The sequence below is a fragment of the Marmota marmota genome, unplaced genomic scaffold (genome assembly GCF_001458135.2).
Source record: "Marmota marmota marmota unplaced genomic scaffold, marMar, whole genome shotgun sequence".
Classification (NCBI taxonomy): domain Eukaryota; kingdom Metazoa; phylum Chordata; class Mammalia; order Rodentia; family Sciuridae; genus Marmota; species Marmota marmota.
In genome coordinates this window covers 18,235,504-18,256,289 of record NW_026000164.1, presented here as the reverse complement: position 1 = coordinate 18,256,289, position 20,786 = coordinate 18,235,504, and the positions used below count along the sequence as shown (strand labels likewise).

The window sequence follows — 20,786 nt, the reverse complement described above, 5'->3', positions numbered from 1 at the left end:
TTTTATACTTCTCTTAGAAAGAACTTCTGAAGAAATGTCTGGCAAAAACACATAACTTTCTGTCCTGATAACGTAATTAATATCTTCTTGGTATAAGAAAATATGGAAAGTACATAAAAGCATGTGTTATATGTACACAATCCCTTCCCTGCAAATTGCACCACTCAGAGCAGTCTGGTTACTTAGGGAAAGCTCTAGAAGTGTGGTGCCAACCTAAAGACTTTTGACCCATATTTCCAAATGCCTTCTAGAAATTGTGTCCCGATTTACCCTCCTACCAGGATTACATGAGCCTGTCACTTCCTATGCCTTGAATCTACAATGAATATTGACCTTTTGCAATTGTTTTTCATTGTTTTAATGTGCATTTCATATGCTTTTGGGTTCTTTGTACATCTTAAAAGTACACACATGTTCTTTGCTAATTTTCTGATATTTGCCTTTTTATTTATAACACTTTTTTATATGTTAAGAAAACTCTCTTAATCATGAAAGGACATACTATACCATATTTCTAATTAATCATTTGCATTTTTATTTTGCCTACAATAATTTTTAATGTGCAATTTTAAAGTTTTATGTACTCAAATCCCCTAACCTATGTCTTCTTTTGCCGCGATACTTAGATCATCTTCCCCTTCCTGAAATCAAATAAATTCTCACCCGTATTTTCTTCTAATCCTTTCACAGTTACATTTTTATGCTTAATTCTTTAATCCATCTGGAATTTATTTTGGTGTGTACTGTGAAATAAGCACCTGATATTGTACTTTTTCCAGGGTGTTAATCAGCATCATTTATTGAATGATCTTGCCAGTTTGAAATGTCACCTTTATCACATACTAAATTTGTATATATCAGGATTCTTTTCTTGGGTCTTTTATCTTATTCCATGGATCTAACTACTATCAGAGTATTTTAATCATGTGACTTTATAAAAACAGTTTCGATATGTTATGTAGACCCAAAGTAGGGTAGATGACACTTTCCCAAATCACAATATATTGGTAGGAACTTGCTTCAGTTTGGTTCTGGGAAGGTCTCAGAAAGTTGTAGGAGTCATAGAAAGATTGTATGGTAACTGAGCAAGGATAGGCCAGGAGGTGAGAACTGGGTGTTAAATCATCTCGTCTGCTCTGAACGCCTTGGGAAGCCCCTGATGGAAATCAGGAGGAATTGAAGAAAGCAGCATGGGTGGTTGGGAATCACTAAATCCAGGCAAGACCCAGCCTGCAGATTTGCTAACTGCACTGATGTACCTAAGGGGGACCTCGCCAAGAGACAATAACTGATGCACATAGGATGGGTGGTAAGGTCGCCCTCCAGGAGGCGCAGTAAGATGGCGTGGCATACAGATTCCGCTGTGCTGGTACACACTTCATAGTGGTGTTTGCTGGGCTGGTCTGGCAGCTAGCTGTTGTAGATGGTGGGGAGTTGGGGAGCTACCCCACACCCTAGAATGTTAGGGTTGTCTTCCTTTTCTTCTACCACAGTCTGAGACCGTCCATTGATGAACAGGTTGTTCCTAAGGCAGCATCCCTAATCTGAAAATCCAAGTTCTGAAATGCTCCAATATCTGAAAAGCTTTGACCTGCTGAGATGAGGCCGTAAGTAGAAAATTCCACACCATGAAATTTGTTTCATGCATAAAATTACGTAAAATATCGCATAAACCTTCAGCCTCTGTGTGTAAGCTATATATAAAACATAAATAAATTTCCTGTTTAGAAATGGGTCCCATTCCCAGGATATCCCATTATGTACAGGCAAATATTCCACAACACGAAAAATCCCCAATTTGAAACACTTCTGGCTCCAAACCTTTTGGACAAGGGGTGCTCCGTCTGCACTGACTGCTCCTCCCTCCCCTCCTGCTTGTCCCCACACCTCAGGTGGCTTTCACTCACTGTTCTGCAGGGATGTAGCCGTCCACCAAGGGGCTGCACTCCACGCCGGCCACTTTGACATGGGAGGCAATGTCCCGGAATTCCAGGCCCAGGTTCTCCCCTCGGATGGTGACCTTGGTGCCCCCTTCCCGGGGGCCTGTCACTGGAATTATCTGCAGGGAAGAAGAGAAATGATTGTAAGGCCCTAAGAGCACGCCACTCCCTTGCTTGTGGGACTGGGGGTGTGACCAGCTCTTCTCTCAGTGGTGCCTGATTCCTTGTTGGGTCCAATCCACAGGGCACCTGAGATCTGGGGCTACCAATGGGCCGGAGCCCTGGACTAAGCAGTCAGGGTTTGTGTATGGTCTTAGGAGCTGGGTTCAAAGTCCCTGGTACATCTTCCCATCCCACAGAAGAGAGGAGGGGATGGAAAGTGACTGCACTGTCACTGGGTAATTCACAGAAAATCAGCACTGAAGGCTTCTAGAATTTTCTGATATTGGTTCTACTCTCAAGGAAAATAAAATCCTCCTATCAGCCATCCCACCTAGGATCATTTCACCCACCTTTGCAGGTTCTTCTCAAATGCCATAACCAGATGTCCCCCCTCACTCCCCCCTAAAGTTCCAAGGCTCCTTTTGCTATTTCAAGACAAGGATTACTTGTGTCTGGTTTCTCATCCTTTAGATGCCCTGCCCCTCCTCTTCAGACCCTTGTCTCTGGGAGCAGGGACAACCTTCACTGTTTGGTGGCCTTGTTACTGGCAACACCATATTGTGGATTATAGCTGTGTTGAAAACCACACCAAGTTCAGCATCTTTCTGGAATCATCGGAGCATTTGTCACTGCTTGCCCTCATGGTTTGGCATGGTTTCTCTTGGAGATGGGTTTAATTTAGACATTATCCTGGAACACTGGGCAAAACAGCTGGCTTTCCCAATGACGTCATCGTTGGTGTTAAAACCCACGATGGAAGGTTAGGATTCAACCACCAACGGCCTGCATTGAGGCAGGGGCTAAAGTACACTTAGCAAGGGCCACTGTGACTCCTGTATTTCATATTCCAGAGCAGACTCCTTCCCACTCTGGGGCCTCTGAGTCCTGTATGGGTCATGGCCCAGCAGAACAGTGGGACCCTCTAGCCCTTTCCTGCACATTCTCCTGTTCCCACCAAGCAAGGATCTCAACTGATGCTCCATCTTGGGGCGGGAGTGAAGTTGGAGAAGCAGAAGACCCTAGGCTGGGCTGTCCCTGAGTGGCAGCTTTGACAGGACAGCAGCTTGTGCCTCCCCCACGCAAGCACGCGTGTCTGTGAGCGAGCTTGCACGCGGGTGTGATGGTTCACATAGCGTGTCCCCACTGGAGTGGGAAAAGAGCCTTCTGGGAGACACGGGCCCATTTCTGGGTGGGGAAGGTGGTAGACATGGGGAAGGGTGTGGGGGCATCTAGGTTTTTACCCAGTGCCTGCCCAGATGGTGGGTCCCCAATACACCCCTGGTGCCTGGCAGCATTGTCCAGACTCTCCACCCCGGCCTGTCATCCTGTAAAAGGAGGGTTATCTCTGCCCAGTGCAGGTTCCCTGGAGGCGGACACCAGGATGGAAGAAGCAACAGCCTCCCTCGCAGGAGATTTGTTTAATTTGCTGTCTCTTCCCTGTGATTTTCTTGGACTCAAGCCAAGAAGAAAGCTAGTCACACCAATTGGGCCCAACACACCATGAGTCGCCACGCACCACAGCCCCAGGGAGGGATTCTCATTAAGGGAATGGGAGCAGGAGCTCCTCGGAGGAGGTGCAGGGTGGGGTGGGCTGCGGAGGAGAGCAGGCGGCACGGCCTGCGTATGGGGCCAGGGGCAGCCATAGAGGGGTGTCCACCTGCCCTCCTGCTCCAGGTCTGCAGGTTAAAGGTGCCAATATTCTCATCCCCCTCCTGGTGGCATTGTTTAGATTCTTCCCCACTCAGGAAATGGAAGCAGAGCTGAGAGCGAATCCCAGTGTGCAGACCAGGAAGGTGGAAAGTAAGGGGCACGTTGGGAAGCCACTTTGCTGGGTGAGGCTGTTCATTCACAAAAGCCGAGACCCTTGGTGCTCTGACACATCCCTGGTGTGCGTGGTTTGTGAGTGGGTGTGCACTGGAGGATGGTAACCCAGCGCTCCGGAGACCTGGGAGCGGGACCATTTTCTTTACATTGTGGTCAGAGCAAATATGCACCTCTGAGCACTGGGTCCCTTTGTCTGGGAAAGGGTGATAATAACCCTGGCCTTGGCAAGTGTGGTGCATTAATTTGTGTCCCCACCTCCCCCACAAATATGTATGTGGAATAATCCTAATAATCCCTTAGTAGGGTTTTCACGGAGGTTATCTAGTTTAAAGGGGGGGTCATAAGGGTGGACTTCAGTCCAATTTGATTGGCGTCCTCATAAAAAGGGGCAGTAGGGACAGAGGCATGAGTAGAAGAATAATGATGATAAGGTATATAGGGGGAAGACAGCCACCCACAAGCCAAGGAGCTGGGTGCTAGAAACACGGCTATGAGACCTGGTCCCATCATTGAAGAGTTTAGTCATGCACCTCTCCTCCTTATTTTAAGGGAGGTACAAGAAACTCCAGCCTCAGCAGGAAGGGGGACCTTAGGCTGCCTTTCTGCCAAGAGTGTGAGTGGGGCGGTAAGGAGACATAGCTCTCTACATAAACCACGGGGCCAGCGATTTCCTGGGCTTAGACATCCTTGCAGTGATTTTCATATGATGGGGATGACCAAGGAGGAGGGAGAAGCCAGAGATTCCAAGGGCTCGGCATGGAGCTGGGGAGCATTGTTCATGCACAGTGTATGCTCAGCACTCCTCGTAACTGTCCTGTGGCGGCAGGAGGGGAAGGAGAGGCATGGAGGGGCTGATGCATAGCCCCAAGGCACCCAGCAGTCACCTGGCAGCCCAGATCCACAGCCTCATGTCTAGCCTTGCCCTGTCCTCCTTCCTTGGGTCTTGGCTCTAAGGCCTGCACCCCTAGGCCCTCCTGAACTGTGCCCAAATCTGGTTTTGCTCCTTGAGTTCATATCTTGCTTTGGGTGAGTCCTGAGTCTTCTCCAAGGCCACCTGTCCCCTTCCCCAGGGCTGGGCTCTGTCCCCTGGAATCCTGTGCAGCCTCTGCTCATTGGCTGCAATTTAGAAGCTTCCCAGTCTTGCCACAGAGACTCACAGAGACTCAGGGAGGGGGTGACAAGGACTGAGTCCTTTCCAACACATTTCATGTGGAGACTCCAGCAGGACAGTGAGGCCCCTCGACTCCCTTGGAAAGGGAAGGGGCTTTGAACAAGGTTCTGGGGAAGCTGTGAAGGAAACTGAGGATGCACCCAGCCAGCCAGAGCATCCGTGTCCACCTGGTGACTGCGGTGACCGGCACCATGTCCAGGTGGGGTCATCAGGGCCCCCCAGCTCCCCCTCCAGGGTTTGGCTTGGCAACCTGGCGCATGCCCACTCAGGCTTACCTCTGTGATGCGGGGGTTCGTGCACTTGCTGTTGGCGCCTGAGAGCTCCAGCCAGCGACTCTCGTGGGCAGGGCAGTGCTGGCGCAGGGTGCACTGGCCTGGACTCTGGCACCAGCCACACTCAAAGTCTGGGTCGGCCTTGAGGCACAGCCCGCAGCTCTCCCGCATGGCCCCGCACTTGTAGAGGTAGACTGTGGAGGGCAAGGGCAAGAGGGCTTCAGATGGCAGAAGGGAGGGGGCAGCCAGGGAGCAGGTCAGTTCCAGCCTGGGACAGAGTGAGGGGACCCAAGGGCAGCTTCGTCCCCTTAGCCACACAGAGAAGACAAACAAGGCAGCCTAGGCCTGCGCAGAGGAGCTCAACAGGGGGCTGCAGGGTCTCCATTCACTCGGCAGCTCTGCTCAGCAAGTTCCACTCACTCCGCTCCTGCCCAGAAGCCACCAGCCAGTGCCCAAGAAGGAACAGGGAAGTGTGGGTGGTGGCAAGGCGGCAAAGGAAGGGCTCAGAGCCCTAGGGAGACAGACAGCGGCGAGGAGCCTGGGGCGTAATGAAACCTGCCCAAGAGCCCTCTGCTCTGCCCCCACCCCGGCTTCCACCCCCCAGGTCCCTGCCCCCCCCACCTTTATTCTGAGCTGGGTTGTCAATGTTGAAGTGCCCATTCCACACGACCGTCAACTCCACGGGCAGGTTGTTGATCTCCATCCCTTCATAGGAATACTGCAGCCAGGCCAGGAAGAAAAGAGAGCTGGTCACAGACATTTCTAGGGAGGCCTGAAGACTCATCCTCGGGCCCTCAGGGGTCCACAGGGCCAAGAACTGGCCAGGACCTTGTTTGCATACACACGTGTATGTGTGTAACTCCCATGCGCAGGTGTGAATGGGAAGTGTGGGGAAGCAGAGGGTGTGGAAGACAGAGCAGGGAGCCGGCCAGGCCTCCACAGCTGACCTGTGCGGCTGGCTCAAGGAGAAGGCTGGATGGAGCCCTTCCCTACCCCCATGGGTCCTACCCACCTGGGCTTTCCCCAGGAGTCTAACCAGGAATGGGGGGGTAGCTGCAGAGAGCAGGAATGAGGGGGTTGCACTCTTAAGGGGACAAGAGTCTGAGAGTGGAGGGGTGGAAAATCCTGCAGGGACCCCAGAGGATAAGCCTCGGAATCTGGGCAATACTCCAAAGGCATTCTCTGACTCAAAGCCAGGCACAGCCCAGCTTCCTGGGCCTGCAAGGGGCTCCTCATCCTGTCCCCCTGCCTGGCTCTCCTCAGGACCTGAAGCCCCACCTGGCTGGGTGATGGCTAAGAGAGTGAGGTAGGGTGGGCCTGGCTCAGGATGAAGTCACAGGGGCAGCCCCAGGCAGGCCAGTCCCCGCTCTGCCCTCAGACACCACGGATTGCTGAGGGCCCAAAGAAAGAAGGTGAGCAAAGGGGAGCAAAGCCTGCTCGGGGCAGCATTTCCAGTCCCTACCTGGTGATTTTCTCATTATTCCACCAGACTTTGCTCGCCACAGGCGGTGGGATGAAGGAATGGAACTGAGACAGATTTTCTGTACAAGAGGGGCTGAGGGCTGGCAATTTGTTGAAAGGGGTTCAGCCAGGGGACTTATTTTGAACTTGTGTTTGCAAAGCCAACGGACTTATTAAACTCAATACTTAGGGTTTGGAGGGTCTGAGCTGGGGAGGGTGCTGGGGGACACCATGGGAGGTAATTGATACTCTCCCTCCTCCAAGCTGGCTGCAGACCTTCTCTGAGGAGAAGTAGGAGGTGACAGCCACAGGCACTGGGAACTCAGCCTGGGGAGAATCTCAGAGGCCTGAGTCAATGCCTCCACCTCTGGCCAAGAATAAGTCTATAACCTATTTGAAAAAGCATCTAAGGAGATGGCATAATCTCCCAAGATGGTAGAAATTGCTGAGTCCCTGAGTTACAAAATGTTCCACAATGTGAATATGCTGTGACATTCTACTAAACAACATAAGTCAGAAGTGTGTCTAGGTTTCCTCAGGCTCTACTCTTGTACACAAAATGCCCTGGTAACATATCCCCAGACCAGGAGCCACATTCACAGTTTTTCCCACAATGGAGGTAGTCTGCAGTGTACCATCCACACTGCCGCAAAACCCCTCTTGTGACTGAGGCCACCTGGGCCCATAGAATAAAGCAAGCCCTCCCCCCCACCCGTCCTGTAGAAGCAACAGCAGGGGCTTTGATCATTACATAACTCAGTCCAGTCCCCCTTATCACAGGGGATATTTTCCAAGACCCCAGGGGATGTCTGAAACCTCAGATAGCACCAAACCTGATTTATATATATATTTTTCCCCCTATGGATACATACCTCTATTAAAGTTTAATTTATAAATGAGGCACAGCAATAAATTAACAATATTAACTAATAAAATAGAACATAAAACAATGTATTATAATAAAAGGTATATTAATGTGATCTCTCGCTCCCTCAATAATGCAACTGAAAACTCATCCATCAGTCGAGCTGATAACCAAGAAGGATACTAAGTGACTATCAGGCAGATAGCATTTACCGCATAGATACACAAGCCAAAGGGATGATTTACATCCCAGGTGAGTTGGAGAGGGAAGACCTGAGATTTGATTATGCTATTCAGAAAGGCATATGATCTAAAACTTATAAATCATTTAGTTTTGAAATTTTCCATATAATATTTTAGACAGATACCATGGAAAGAGAAACTATGTATACAGTGTGTGTGTGTGTGGGGGGGAGACTGCTGTAATCAACTCTCCAGAGGTTAATTCTCCACATCTGGGCCAAGCTGGGTCATCCCAAGTCGTCCTCAGTTTTCTCATAAACTTCTGACCACACAGAGTAGATTAATGACTCCATCAGAGTCTGAGTAGAGATGCAGATCCCAAGGTTCCACCGTAGATCTGCTAAATTCCACTCGGAGAACGTTTCAGAAAAGCACCTATTGCAAGCAACACTCTGTGGCAGACGATCAAAACTGTCTGACACAATTTGAGCTTGCTATAGCACGAGATTCTAACATATTCCTGTGTTCTTTCCTCCATGAGACAAGCTGTTATATAGACTCAAACAGTGTAAAAACAAACAACAAACAAACAAACAAAACCCAAAACAAACCTGAGAGAGTACCTATGTGGTTCTGGTGCTGACTACAGTTTAGAATCCCATCTGCAAATGGCAGGGAGGCAGGAGATTGGCCCAGCGGAGGGGAGGTGTGTGGGAGAAGGAGCCCTCCCTTATGTTGGAGAGAGAGCCAGAACACTGCAGGCCTCCTTCCAAGTGGCCTCCTCCAGCCAGGTTCTCACCTCCTCCCACCTTCGCATCTCCCCCCAGGAAGGCCCCAGTGGGAGAGGGGGTCGTGGCCTCAGGATCCCAGGTGAGGAGCAGTAGGGCTCTGGCTCTTGGAGGGCTGCTGCTGGTAGCTAGGTCAGGACTGGAGCCCGCCTCTGCCTCTTGGACCTGGTCTGACTGGGACCCGAACTAGAAGCAGCATGTGATGACTGGGGACAAGTCAGTCAACTGTGAATGGACCCTCAGACCCCTCTCAGGAAGGACGAAATCCCTGAAGGAAGGAAATAAACCGAATGCGCATGCGTGCCAAGATCTGTGCACACCATGCTGATCTGGAAAAGGCTCAGTGCGTATGGCTGTGTTATCTGTATGGCCATAAATGCGTACTCCCCCCCACCCCCCATAGCTATCTTTCTCTCTCTCTCTCTCTCTCTCATACACATACATACACACTCACACAGCCACAAAGTGGTTCTGGCTGTAACTGGCTGTGTGAATGTGAGCAAATCATCCAAGTTTCAGGTTCTCCATTTGTACAGTGAGAATTAAGAAACAGTACACACCTCCAAGAATTACCGTGAGGATTGGCCTGTCACATAGTCTGGGCTCCCAAATATCATTATGTATTTTAACGTGTGTGTGTACACACCTGGGGATGCCTGTAAAATGGTGCCCGTGCTGCCTGTGTTTATGTTTCTGTGAATAAAACAGCACCTATTCATCGAGTGGCCATGTGCCAGACACTTGGTACGTCTGGGGCTGCGTGTGTGTGAGGATGTTCGTGTGCTCTTGGTGTGCGTGTGTGCGCACATGTGGATGCATTTTCCTTTCAAAGAAAACTGAAAATAACAGGGACTTCAAGGATCAAACATGTTGGGCATGGCTTTCTCTTTCTCTCCCCCATTTCTGGGATCACAACTATGAAATATGGTAGAAGTCATTAACCCCAGGTGCTCCCCACCGCCTCCTGGGTCTCTAGGGAAGTCACTGTCATTCTGGAGGCCCTCTCTCCCAGCATGACCTGCAACCCTGTGGGGTGCTGTCTCTTTCAACACTGGAGAGCTTGGAGCCCTGCCTCCCATCCCCCATACTCACTCCCCTCCACTCCACTTAGCATTTATATAGCTCTCTGTAATCAGCAGACAGTTAATCTGCACGAAGCCCAGCACTGCGCGGGGCAGGACAGGTCACAGGCTCCTGGAGACCAGGAGGTTAAGTGTCTCAATCAAGGTCTGCTCCACCACGGCCAGGCTAATGGATGACTTTACCCATTACCTCAGGGAAGTGTGACCTGCAGCTTCTCTTCCCTCTAAGACAGGGGAGAACTCTACATAATTGAGACATTCTTGCTTCTGAGCATTCCTTTGTCCCAAGCTCTGAGATACCTTGCTGGAAAGTTCTGCCATTGGAATGAATAAGACCCAACAACATAACGGCATACAAGATGCCAGTCCCTCTCTCAGACTCCCCAGGGCTCGGTGGGTTTCAGTTGAGGTCCCAGAAAGCAGGAAGGGGACAAGCTCCCTTCCCCACCTCTCTTTGGCACATGGTCAATTCAAGTGCCTGGAGAATGTGAGGCCCTCGCCAGGTGGAAGCTGGGTCCGGAGCGCCAGGCCTGCTGACTAGCACTCCGGCCTGCCACATGCCCTTTACAGCCCCTCAATTGTGCTCGCCGGGCCTGAAGGAGGCTGTGGGCTCTATTATTAGCAGCACTTGACCTTTTCCAGGAGTCTTGGTCTAAAGTAGGCCAGGCACACCCGCAGTGGCTCCCTTCCGCAGCTGGGATGCTATGGCCCGCCCGCTTCTCCTTCCCTACCCCTAGGGCCTGCAGCCATTGGCCCAGGGCCTGTCCCTAAATAGTGGGGCTGGAAGCCAGGCTGCCCAGCGTGATGCCCACAATTTCACACTGCATCGTACCGGTCTTCCTTTGCTATGCTCTGAGACCTTCCTCACCAACCTCCTTCTGCCATCATAAAGCCAAGGATGTCTCTCCACCCCATCCCCCAATCACACAGCGCTCTGGATTGCTCATGGATTTAAAACACGAGAAAATCTGTTCTACACAATCCTCCCTAGGCCTGATCGGAGATCGCCCAGGTTAACACCAAGGCTGGGTATGACGTTCTGTACGGTTGTTGTTTGTATTTTTTCCCAAGCTTTGATGAGGAGGTATCTTAGAAAACTGGGTTCAAATTCTGAATTTGCACTTTACTTGCTGTGTGATCTGGGGATGGCCCTTTGCCCTCTCTGTATCTTAGAGTCCTCTCTGTTAACAGGATCCGAAGATACTCTGCCAGGTCTATTTCTGCCTGATGATATAATGCATTCTATAAATACCTGATGCCAAATTATCCCTGTCCTGTTCCCACAGGTGCTGACTGGGGCACCTGTACTACGAACCCCATGGGATCCCACGAGGGAGGAGGAAATGGGGCTCTCCTGTCTGGGGACATGGAGATATACTTTGTGCCCTTGTCCTTAGCAGGTTCTGGTTTCACCCCCTATATTTTAGGAGTCCCCTGTGACCCCTGTGGGTTCCCTGGGTCAGGCAGCTGTCTGCGAGGGAATGCTGGGCATATTCCAAAATTCCTTCTAATTCCACAGTAACTAGGACGCGGTGGGTCCCACCCAGCTTCTTGGACGCTAGGTTAGTCTCCGGGGCACCAAGGGCGTCCTGGCCTCATGGTGTGCAGGACCCACTCACACCTTCATCTGGGTTTCCTCCATCTATTTAACCAACTCAGCCTCAGCAGGGGATCATGAGGCATCTTGGGACCCTTGTGCCCGTCTCTCTGGGAACTGTGGCCTCAGACTCTCTCCTTCGTCCTGACACCTCCCAGATCCCTGGGGCAGCATCTCCCAGGAAATGAGGCTGTTGTCTCCGCAGTCAGAAACCACCTCCTGTACCTGCTGAATGGAACGTGGGCCCAGGCTTGCTCTCTCCACTGGGCCCTTCTTGTTTGGGGGGGAATTACTTGGCCAAACCCGTGGGGCTGGTCTGCTGAGCCTCAGGATTCATGAGGAAGCAGGAGATGTTTAATCTCCCCTTTGCATGGAGCTTTAATCTAGAATGCTGCACAAGCCTGAAAAGTAGCCTGGCTGCCAGAGGAGGTGCAGGAGGTACACCTGAGAAGCTGTGGGGATACATCTGGGGCTCTGGAGGTTGGGAAATCAGGCCCCTGTAATGCTGAGCAAACTTGGGCAAGTATATTGACCTTTCTGAACCCTATTTCCAGCCTAGAGCACTGAAAGTGTGGGGTGTTTTGGGGGGATTCTCTTGGTCCCATATCACACCCCCAAGTACAGTTATTAGAGTAGCAACCAGAGGGGTGACACGGGGGACCTGAACCCAGGCGGGGGCACTCACGGAGGTGTTCTGGCACTGCACGCTGGAGCTGTTGAAGCGCAGGGCAGGCACCCTCTGCTCGCTGCCCTGGATGTTCAGGATGCACTCGTAGCCACGCTGCCCAGACTGGGGCTGCGGAAGGTTCTTGGCCTTCAGAGTGATGGGCTTGATCACCTCCACGGGCACCAGGATCTTGTCCACTCGAAGCAGCTGGGGACAGTCCTGGAGACAGAGGGCATAGCTCAGGTAGGGCCGCCAACAAGTCAAAGGAACGGGGACCTCTGCAGACAGCACTCAGATGGCCACCTGCTCCGGACACCTCCCCAGAGGGCCATCTCATTCCTAGCCCATCTCATTCCTAGGCACTGTGGGGAAGGGATGGGGCTGAGAAATGTCAGATCCTGGGGTCACCATCTTGAGGCCACTCCAGCCTCTTCAGGTTCATCAGAATTCCTCCCCTGTGACCCTGATTCTTTGACATGCCTCTGGTCCCCTCCTGAGACCCCTCCACCCCAGGAAAGACTGGCCTGCTGCCTGGGCACCCTGTCCACTGGAGACTGATGGCCTCTTTGCCTGACAAGTTCCCAGCAGCCAAGAGCTGGACCAGAGGGGCGGCAGGAGGAGTCCCCAGGGAGGCCAAGCCTGGACCTTGGCTCTGCCTCTGGAACTCGGGTCTGAACCACAACGAAAGAGGGCGGCAGGCATCCCATATGGAGGCTGTCTGGCATTTGGGAATGTTCTGGAACAGGTTCCAGTGACCTTTTCAATCCAGAAGCTTCTGATTAACCCAAAGAAACACCCCTCTGAGAAGATCCCCTGGAGCTGCTCTTGGATGCCCACAGTGGGTGTGCTCAACCCTGGAGTCGCATGGGGCCCCGGGGCCTTTGCCGATGGAGAAAACGAATCTCGAGGCCCCCTTTTCCTGGGACAATCAGCTCTGTCCAGGGAGGACCAGGGGAGAGTGGGGTCTGAGGAAGGAGGGTGTGTGTGTCTGCCCAGATGACACATGGCAGCTGGCGGGTCCCTGCCTTCTCTGGAGCTGGCCGGGAGGTCTATGTGACACAAGCAGGGAGTGCGGCTTTCAGCCGGGTTCCTTCCTCCGTGGCGCTGTCTGGTGTAGGCCAAGACCGAGGCCCGTGGACAGGTTGACATCAAAACCACAGCACCACATCCTTCCTGAGGGGGCTTTATCACGGGCTCATTGCTGACTCTTGGCAGAGGCTGCTCCCCTCTCCCCAGTTCCAGCTCCCAGCAGAGTGAGGCGGAAAGCAAGCCCTGGGGGGCGCGGGGAGGATGCCGACCAGAGGGGTCAAGAAACTGGCAACTGTCCCTGCTGGGACCCAAAGCAAAGGTGAGCCAGTCGTTCCCGTTCGTTCCCGTGTAGCTCAGAGCTGAGCAGGACGCGGCTGGGCCGGGAGACTTGAGCTAGCTCCAGCTCCAGCCCAGCTGCTGAGGAGCCGGGGCCCCTGGGCACATCCCCACCTTGAGAGTCAGGTGGGACTCCCAGGCCCCACCCATCTCAGCCAGTCACGATTCCATGACTGGGGTGGTCACCCTTTGTCCTTCCTGGTCACCCGGTAAGAACAGAGGAGGCAAAAAGAAGCACGGGTCATGGAAGCAGGAAAGGAAGAGGGGACAGAGAAGCCCCAGGGAAGCCAGGAGAAAGGAGGGGCCAGACGGAGGCCACAGACTGACCAGCAGTGGAGGCTTGCTTGAGGGAGACCCCAGGCCCCTCACACCAACCCTCCCCTTCCCTTCCTCCAGGTTGTCCGCACCTTAACCCCGGTGAACAGCTAAAGGGTGAGCAGCAATTTCTCTCTTGGGCATGTCTCCAAAAGACCAGAAAGAAGGGACTGGAACAGATACTTGTCCACTCATGTTCAGAGCAGCTTTGCTCACAGTAGCCAAGAGGCAGAAGTGACCCAAGTGTCCACGGGTGGACGAGTAGATAAACCAAACAAAACAGCATAGCCACACACAGACTAGTACCCAGCCTGAAAGAGGAAGGAGACCCTGACCCAAGGAAGGAAAACGGTAACTGGAAGAGTGCTGAGCACATCATGCTAAGTGAATAAGCCAGTCACAGACAGGCAACTAGAAGCCACCTAGGAGTTGGGGTCAGGGACAGACAGGAGAACTGGCTGTATCTGAAAGGAGGGGAGTGAAGAGTTGTTTAATAGGCAGTTTTAGTTGGGGACAGCGGGGAGGTGAATGCCCTTAAGGCCCCCCAACTGTATGTACCATTAAAGCTGGTTAGAAGGGTAGGTTTGTATCCTGTGTATTTTATCACACATTTAAAACAATAAAAACAAAGAGAAACAGCGGGAAAGCAGGGAGAGTAGGGGCCTGGGCCTTGACCTAGTGCCTATCCCCAAGTCACCAAAGCACAAGGATCTCTGGGAACCTCGAGGTCTCCATCTTGGGCTCCCTTGGCTGCTGCCTGAACCCCATGCTCTGGCAAGATGGGAATGGGAACGGACGTAAGAGGAAGCTTTCTGTAAAAAACGTTGAAATTCAGCCTGAAGCGGGAGATGTGTGACGCTGGAGCATCAGCGACAGCAGATCTGAAGAGGAGTGGGAGCCCAGGTCAACTGAGGCCCGAGCAGCTTTCCTTGCAGGGAGCTGGAAGCACTTGGAGCAGGAGGCGGGAAGTGTCTTCACCTCCTGCATCAACCTGCTGCCGCTCAGGCTCCTGCATTCAGGGACCCTGGAGTCCGAGAGTCCTCTGACCGACCTAGTGGACCCCTCCTGCTCTGCACAGGAGAAACTGAGGCAGGGAGAGGAACAGCGGTGGTTCAGCATCAGCAGATGAACTGCTCAAGTCACCTTCTTTCTCCGTCATGGAAGAGCAAGTTTCCATAGAGGGCAGGACCCCCACAGGGTGGGGAGGTTGGTCAGCAAGGATGTCCCTGTGTGGGGAGCCGTGAGGCCTCCTGCCAGGTTGGAACTCTGCTTGGGGCTCAACTGTTCCCATCCAGAACATGGGCAGGAGCCAAAGCATCTCTCAGCTGTGCCCTGTGCCATTTCTCACTGGGGCTCCTTAGGTGTCCTCTAATGAGTCCCGATTAGCAGTGGCTCCTTAAAACCTAGTTTGCATATAAAAAGGTTGTCGCTCTGAGAGTCAGTTCATTAATAGCAATTTGAGAGGCCTAGGGCTGGGCTGGACTGTTTTCCTCTAGTGGAGCTGCTGATTGACCCAGTGCCCTGCCTAATTGAAATGTAAAATGGCCATTTTCCCCTGGGCAACAAGGCACGAAGGGCCACCCCCATGCTCCTCCTCTCACCCCTCCCCCCAGCCTCTGACCTGCCTCTTGCAAAACCACCTACAGATCTGAAACTCATGGGGAATTTCAGAGACACCTCTTGCTCCTCCGTGAGTCACACCTTATTAATGGCCTTATGGATGGTCCCCAGGCTCAGCACCCACCTCCTCCCCCAGACCTAGGTCTTCAGCCTTTGAGGTTCCTCAACTGTAGAAAGCCTGGCTGGGGAATCACATGTGAGAGCAAGAGAAGATCCGTGAGGAGTCTGTCTCGCTTCTGCTAGTTTAAGGACTGGGAAAAGCGTTCTCGTCATTGCTTGGCCTGTGAGAATTAAATTATTCCTCCAAAGGCCTATTCTGGGGGATTCCATGAACCAACACTGACAAAGCATCAGGCACAGAGCAAGCATTCAGGAAATGCTGGTTCTCTCCTTGTCTTTCCCCAGCTCAGGCTGCAGCTTGGCCCCCATCTGCTCCCCATTTCCCACCTCAGGTCCAAAGGTCCCATCTCCTCTGCTCCTGCCTCTACCTACGTACACCTTTTCCATAACCACTAGCCCACCAGTCCTGTTGTCAATGATCGCAGTCTTCTAGGCTTCACATTTTATGCGGAACCTGACGAATTTCAACACCTCTCTGTGCCCCAAACACAAGAGGGGCCAGGTAGGAAGGTGGCAGTTCTGTCCACTGCTCCCCTCATGGCACCCTCCGTTCTGGAAGGTGACATCCCTGAGATGTATGTTTCACATGCCCTGATAGAGCCACACCAGCCAGCCATGTGGTCTACGGCATGTTCCTCAAACCCTCTGGGTCCCTTCACCCAGAAAATGAACAGGTTGATTTGGATTAGATGACTTTATGTTCCCTGGGATATTGTGGCATAATAAGAGATAAATATTGGAATTTCCTGAGTATTGTTGTTGGGTTCACCATGAGTCCATTTCAGCCACACCTGAGTTTATGCTAATGATGAAGCCAGATTTAAAGTTAGGTAGTCAGTGTAGTTAGATAAATCCGGGTCTAATACCGAGTGAAATCTAAAATGGAGGCCATGCTGGCAATGATTCCGGAAACGCAGGACAACTCATGGAATGTTAATGAAGTCCTGAAAAGGCCCTAGGCCAAAGTCCACCTCAAAGAAATGTCAATGAACAGCCCCCAGCAAAAAGGTGCTGACTCAGAAGTCCTTCCTGCCCAGATGACTTCTTTGGCCCACCTGTGTCCCACCCCGCGGGCCTTCCCACCTACATTCCATCACTGAAAGAACTATAAAAAGGGGAGACAACATCCCTTCCACGGATTCCACCTCTTGGGTCCCCTTCTTCCTCCGGGAGAAGTCTTTTCTGCTGTCCTTTAATAAACTTCTAATTTCTACTCTGACCTTGCCTCGGCGTGCTTCTTTGGTGTTATTCTTCAACATTGGGGAAGCAAGAACTCGTCACCAGTCAACAGCGGTAACAATGAGGTGGCTCCCAGAAGAAGAGGAACCAACCAGGTGATTACACAGTTGGAATTTTCCATGCCTCTTACTAGCTTCTGGGGGAAAGGGGCTGGAGGTTGAGTTCAATCGCCAATGATCTAATCAAGGAACCCGGATGAAGGCGTTCAGAGAGCTTTCTAGTTGGGGAACGAGTGGAGGTGCTGGAAGGGGTGCACCTGGAGCTGTGTGCTCCTTCCTCCACACCTTGCTCTATATACTGCTTCGCCTGGTTGTTGATCCATAGCGTCTGTAATATCTTTTATAATAAGTCATGGAATTATGCAAATGTTTTCCTAGTTTTCTGACCCATTATAACAAATTATTAAAACTGAAGGGGAGCCTGATTTATAGCTGGCTGGTCTGAAGTGCAGGTGACAATCAGAATCATGATTGGCATCTGAAGTGGGGACAGTCTGGTGGGGCTGAGCCCTTTCTCTTGTGGCATCTGACACTAACTCTAGGTAGGTAATGTCAGAACTGAACCAAATTGTGGGCTACCTAGTTGGTTTCTGCAGAGGATGGGAGAATTGCTTGGCATGGGAAAAATGCAGAACATTTGAGGTAAGAAGTATGACTCTAGAGAACAATTTGTTTTCCTTTCAGTCCCAATACTATGATTATCCCAACAGATGACGTGGGCTACATCATTCCATAATCTCTTCGAAGCTCAGTTTTCCTCATCGTGAAAATGGTCATAGTAATGACTGTTCATCCAAAAGTGTTCAAAATGTCAATCAACTGAATAAATAATGGAAGGAGTAAGGCCCTGGTGGACTTTATAGGGAAGGCTGGCCTCACGGAAATGGCTATTTACCTGTCAGTAGGGGAGAATTTTATTTATTTTTGATTTATATTTACATTTTATTATTATTTTGGGAGGTTACTGGGAATTGAACTAAGGCACTCGACCACTGAGCCACATCACCGACCCTATATTGTATTTTATTTAGAGGCAGGGTCCCAGTGAGTTGCTTAGCACCTCACTTTTGCTGAAGCTAGCTTTAAAATGCAATCCTCTTGCCTCAGCCTTCTGAGCCGCTGGGATTACAAGCATGCGCTACTGCATCTGGCTTATATATTATTTTTTGGCACCAGGGATTGAACCTGGGGCATCTAACCACTGAGCAATTTTTATATTTTATTTTGAGACAGGGTCTTACTAAGTTACTTAGACCCTTGCTAAATTGTTGAGGTTGGCTTTGAACTTGTGATCCTCCTGCCTCAGCCTCCTAAATTGCTGGGATTACAGGCCCAGCATATTTTGATATCTAATTATTGGCATGTTGCCACCTGGCATGCTCACATAGTTGGAGCTCTGGTAGGTGTGTTACTGGTATGATTATTAACATGACAATGATTCAATTCAGTGTGCATTCCACCACCTCCATGGCCTTACAAATATCTTTTCCCCATGTGCTCTTGTTTCATAGAACAACATGTATGTTCACCACCATGTCTCAGTGGAGAAGATTGGGACAGCAGTGACCTCATTCAGTACCCACACTCATGATGAGTACAATATTTTCATCCAATTATTTCACTTTAATCCATAGATGACTGATGATCCACCCCCATACAGATATCCTTCCAAACATATTACTCTTCTCTTTTCAAGGAGGGTATTTCTCTGAACTGTCATTTGAAAGGGCCAGCTCTTGGAGAATGGAAAACACCTGTACTTAACAAGATTATATGAAGATGAATGCAGGCAATAAGAACCAGTCTCTCCCTTGGAGGCCCTTTTGCCTGGGGTGACATTCTGTAGTTGTAGGCATGGACCCAGGGCAAGGAGGGACAGTGGCTTGAGGCACCAGCCAACCTCTAATGGTTTGGCATTCAGGAGGTGGTTCCAGCTGACTCCAGGTCAACTGTCCAGCCCCATGCATATTTTGGTCTCCACTTAACTATGCACAAGATAAAGACAACACTGCTAATTGCAGAGAGCAGGAACACAAAGCAGAAGTCTGAAAGCTAGAGAAGCCTTTCCATCTACCAGGACCTGAGTGTCAGTGGCTGCTTTATTCAGAGGTTTCATTGCATATTTAAATAATTGAACAAGGACATAAAGAATGCCACCAAGCTGGGAGAGGAAAGGGCTGCCTTCAGGGCTTATGCTGCTAGGGAAGGGGGGCCCTCGGCTGTGGATTTACAGCCCCCGGTGTGTTTACAAGATGAGAGCTCTAATTCTACTAGTTGTTACAGCAAAAATGAGGGAATGCAAAGCTCCAGGGGACAGCAGGACCCTGGGGGCAGTGAAGGAACATGATTTGCAGGTCACTTCTCCTCCCCGCACATCACCTTAGCCCCCCCACCAATTCCAAAGACAAGCCAGCCCTGGCCCTAACCATCCCCCACCCCAAATTTATACTCACCTTCTCAGACCCATGGTGCCCAATACAAAAATGTAACGCACCATATATTTTCTTGCTGTTCCCTAAGTTTATAATGCCATTAGCATGATCTACGATGGGCTGGTTTATGGAGAGAGCAAAGAAATAATACAGAGAGGAAATACCCATAACCTGAAGGGGGGAGGGGCAGAAGAGATTGATGGAGAGTGCCGTTGTCTGGAGAAGTGGCAACTGGGTAATTGAATACCTGGAGTGGGGGTGGTGCCTGGTTGGAAGCAAGTTCTTGAACTGAGTTTGTCTTTGTTTTCCAAGGGAGGGTGGAGGGCATGGCAAGGCAAGGTTCTATTCCCTTGGGTTGGAATACAGGAATGGCCCCGCTGCAGGAAGGGAAGCAGAATGACTGGCAAGGTTGGCTGGCCTGAGTTCCCTCCAGAGCCCAGCCAGCCGTTGGGTAAATGGTCTGTCTCTGTCTCGGGGTATTGCGTTTACTTTTGCACCAGGGGCAAACAGCAGTCAGGGGCCTTCCATGCTTGTTCTGCAGTCCTAGAGTGAACTTGACCCTTAGATTAGCAGAGTTCAGGATATGGGTCCTGTTAGTTTCCAGTAGTCGGGGATGTTGGGAGAACCCTTCAAGCACAGCTTTGCATATCAAATAGAATTCATTGCCTCCTCTGATCTTTCAACTGTTCTCAGGAGTAAGCCTACCGGTTGAACTTCAAGAGGAAAGGTGCTGTTGGGAGCCCCCGTCTGAGCCTCTACACCTGTGGGCCAGATGTACGCGGCCCTTCTGGCAAAGCCTATCTATCCAGCCTGGTGCCCTGAGAATATAGCTTCAGCGGCAGCTGGGTTTGCTTTTCCGTGTGGGTGAGCAATAGCATCAGAACAGTCCACGCATAGATTCTTCTCAATAGATCTGGTTTTCCACAGAGGTTTGTCTTTGTTCTCTAAGAATCACGATCACTAGGTGTGTGGGTCCGATGGGGCGGCTCAGGTGAGCTGGGGGAGTTCATGCCAGAAAACTCCAACACCATGTGGGGACCCGTGGCTCTGTCAACGGTGCCCAGTGAGAGGCCATTCTGTGGGGTGGCAAGAAGCCTCAGTGGATTCTGGGAGAACAGGATTGAGAGCAGGAGGACAAGGTCATCCGACTTGGGTTTCATCCCCTCTCTCCTCTCCCTTTTCTGTTGGGTGCCCTGATCTGACCTGAAGTTCAAAGATGGTTAGGTGAATGCCATCAGTTGTTGTAACAAACTCATTCCCTGTGACTGGAATATACACTATATATGACGTCTGTTGTTGAGCACTCTATTTCTAATCATTGTAATTATGCTGGAATACTTGCTGTTCATATAATAACCACGATCCACCAGCTCTCCATTCCAGACCAATAACTTTGCCTGAATGTGCTCTTTGTTCAGGAAAAAAAATAAAATAAAAAGGAGGTAATTTAACATCCCTGGTGATAGTCAACAAAGCCAATGTTGAAACCAGAAGATGCACAGATAAAAGCTTTCCTGGGGACACAAGGTGCTGAGCAGATGAAAGCCACCTGGTTCACTCACTCTGGGATAACAAAAGGACCCTGTCTGCAGCCTCCACTGAAAGGGTAAAGAGAAATGAGAACCTAGGGACTTCCAGAAGAATCCACTGCACCTGTAATCCAAAAGACTTGGGAGACTGAGGCA

At 50.9% G+C, this 20,786-nt stretch overlaps 1 protein-coding gene and 1 non-coding gene across 5 annotated transcripts in view; one reads left to right on the top strand and one right to left on the bottom strand.

Annotated features, from left to right (window-relative positions):
• The window catches only part of Plxna4 (plexin A4), a 427,134-nt gene that overhangs the window by 59,547 nt on the left and 346,801 nt on the right, over positions 1–20,786 (bottom strand). For all 4 annotated transcript variants that reach the window (XM_048786917.1, XM_048786920.1, XM_048786919.1 and 1 more), the window contains 4 exons: positions 12,030–12,230; positions 5,991–6,087; positions 5,373–5,563; positions 1,908–2,059 (listed from right to left, as the gene is read on the bottom strand). In XM_048786917.1, coding sequence (XP_048642874.1) covers positions 1,908–2,059; positions 5,373–5,563; positions 5,991–6,087; positions 12,030–12,230 — 641 coding nt within the window. The remainder of the gene's footprint in view (positions 1–1,907; positions 2,060–5,372; positions 5,564–5,990; positions 6,088–12,029; positions 12,231–20,786) is intronic.
• LOC125611663 lies at positions 8,320–8,445 on the top strand. Its single transcript, XR_007341892.1, has one exon. It is a non-coding gene; the product is annotated as a small nucleolar RNA SNORA28 (small nucleolar RNA).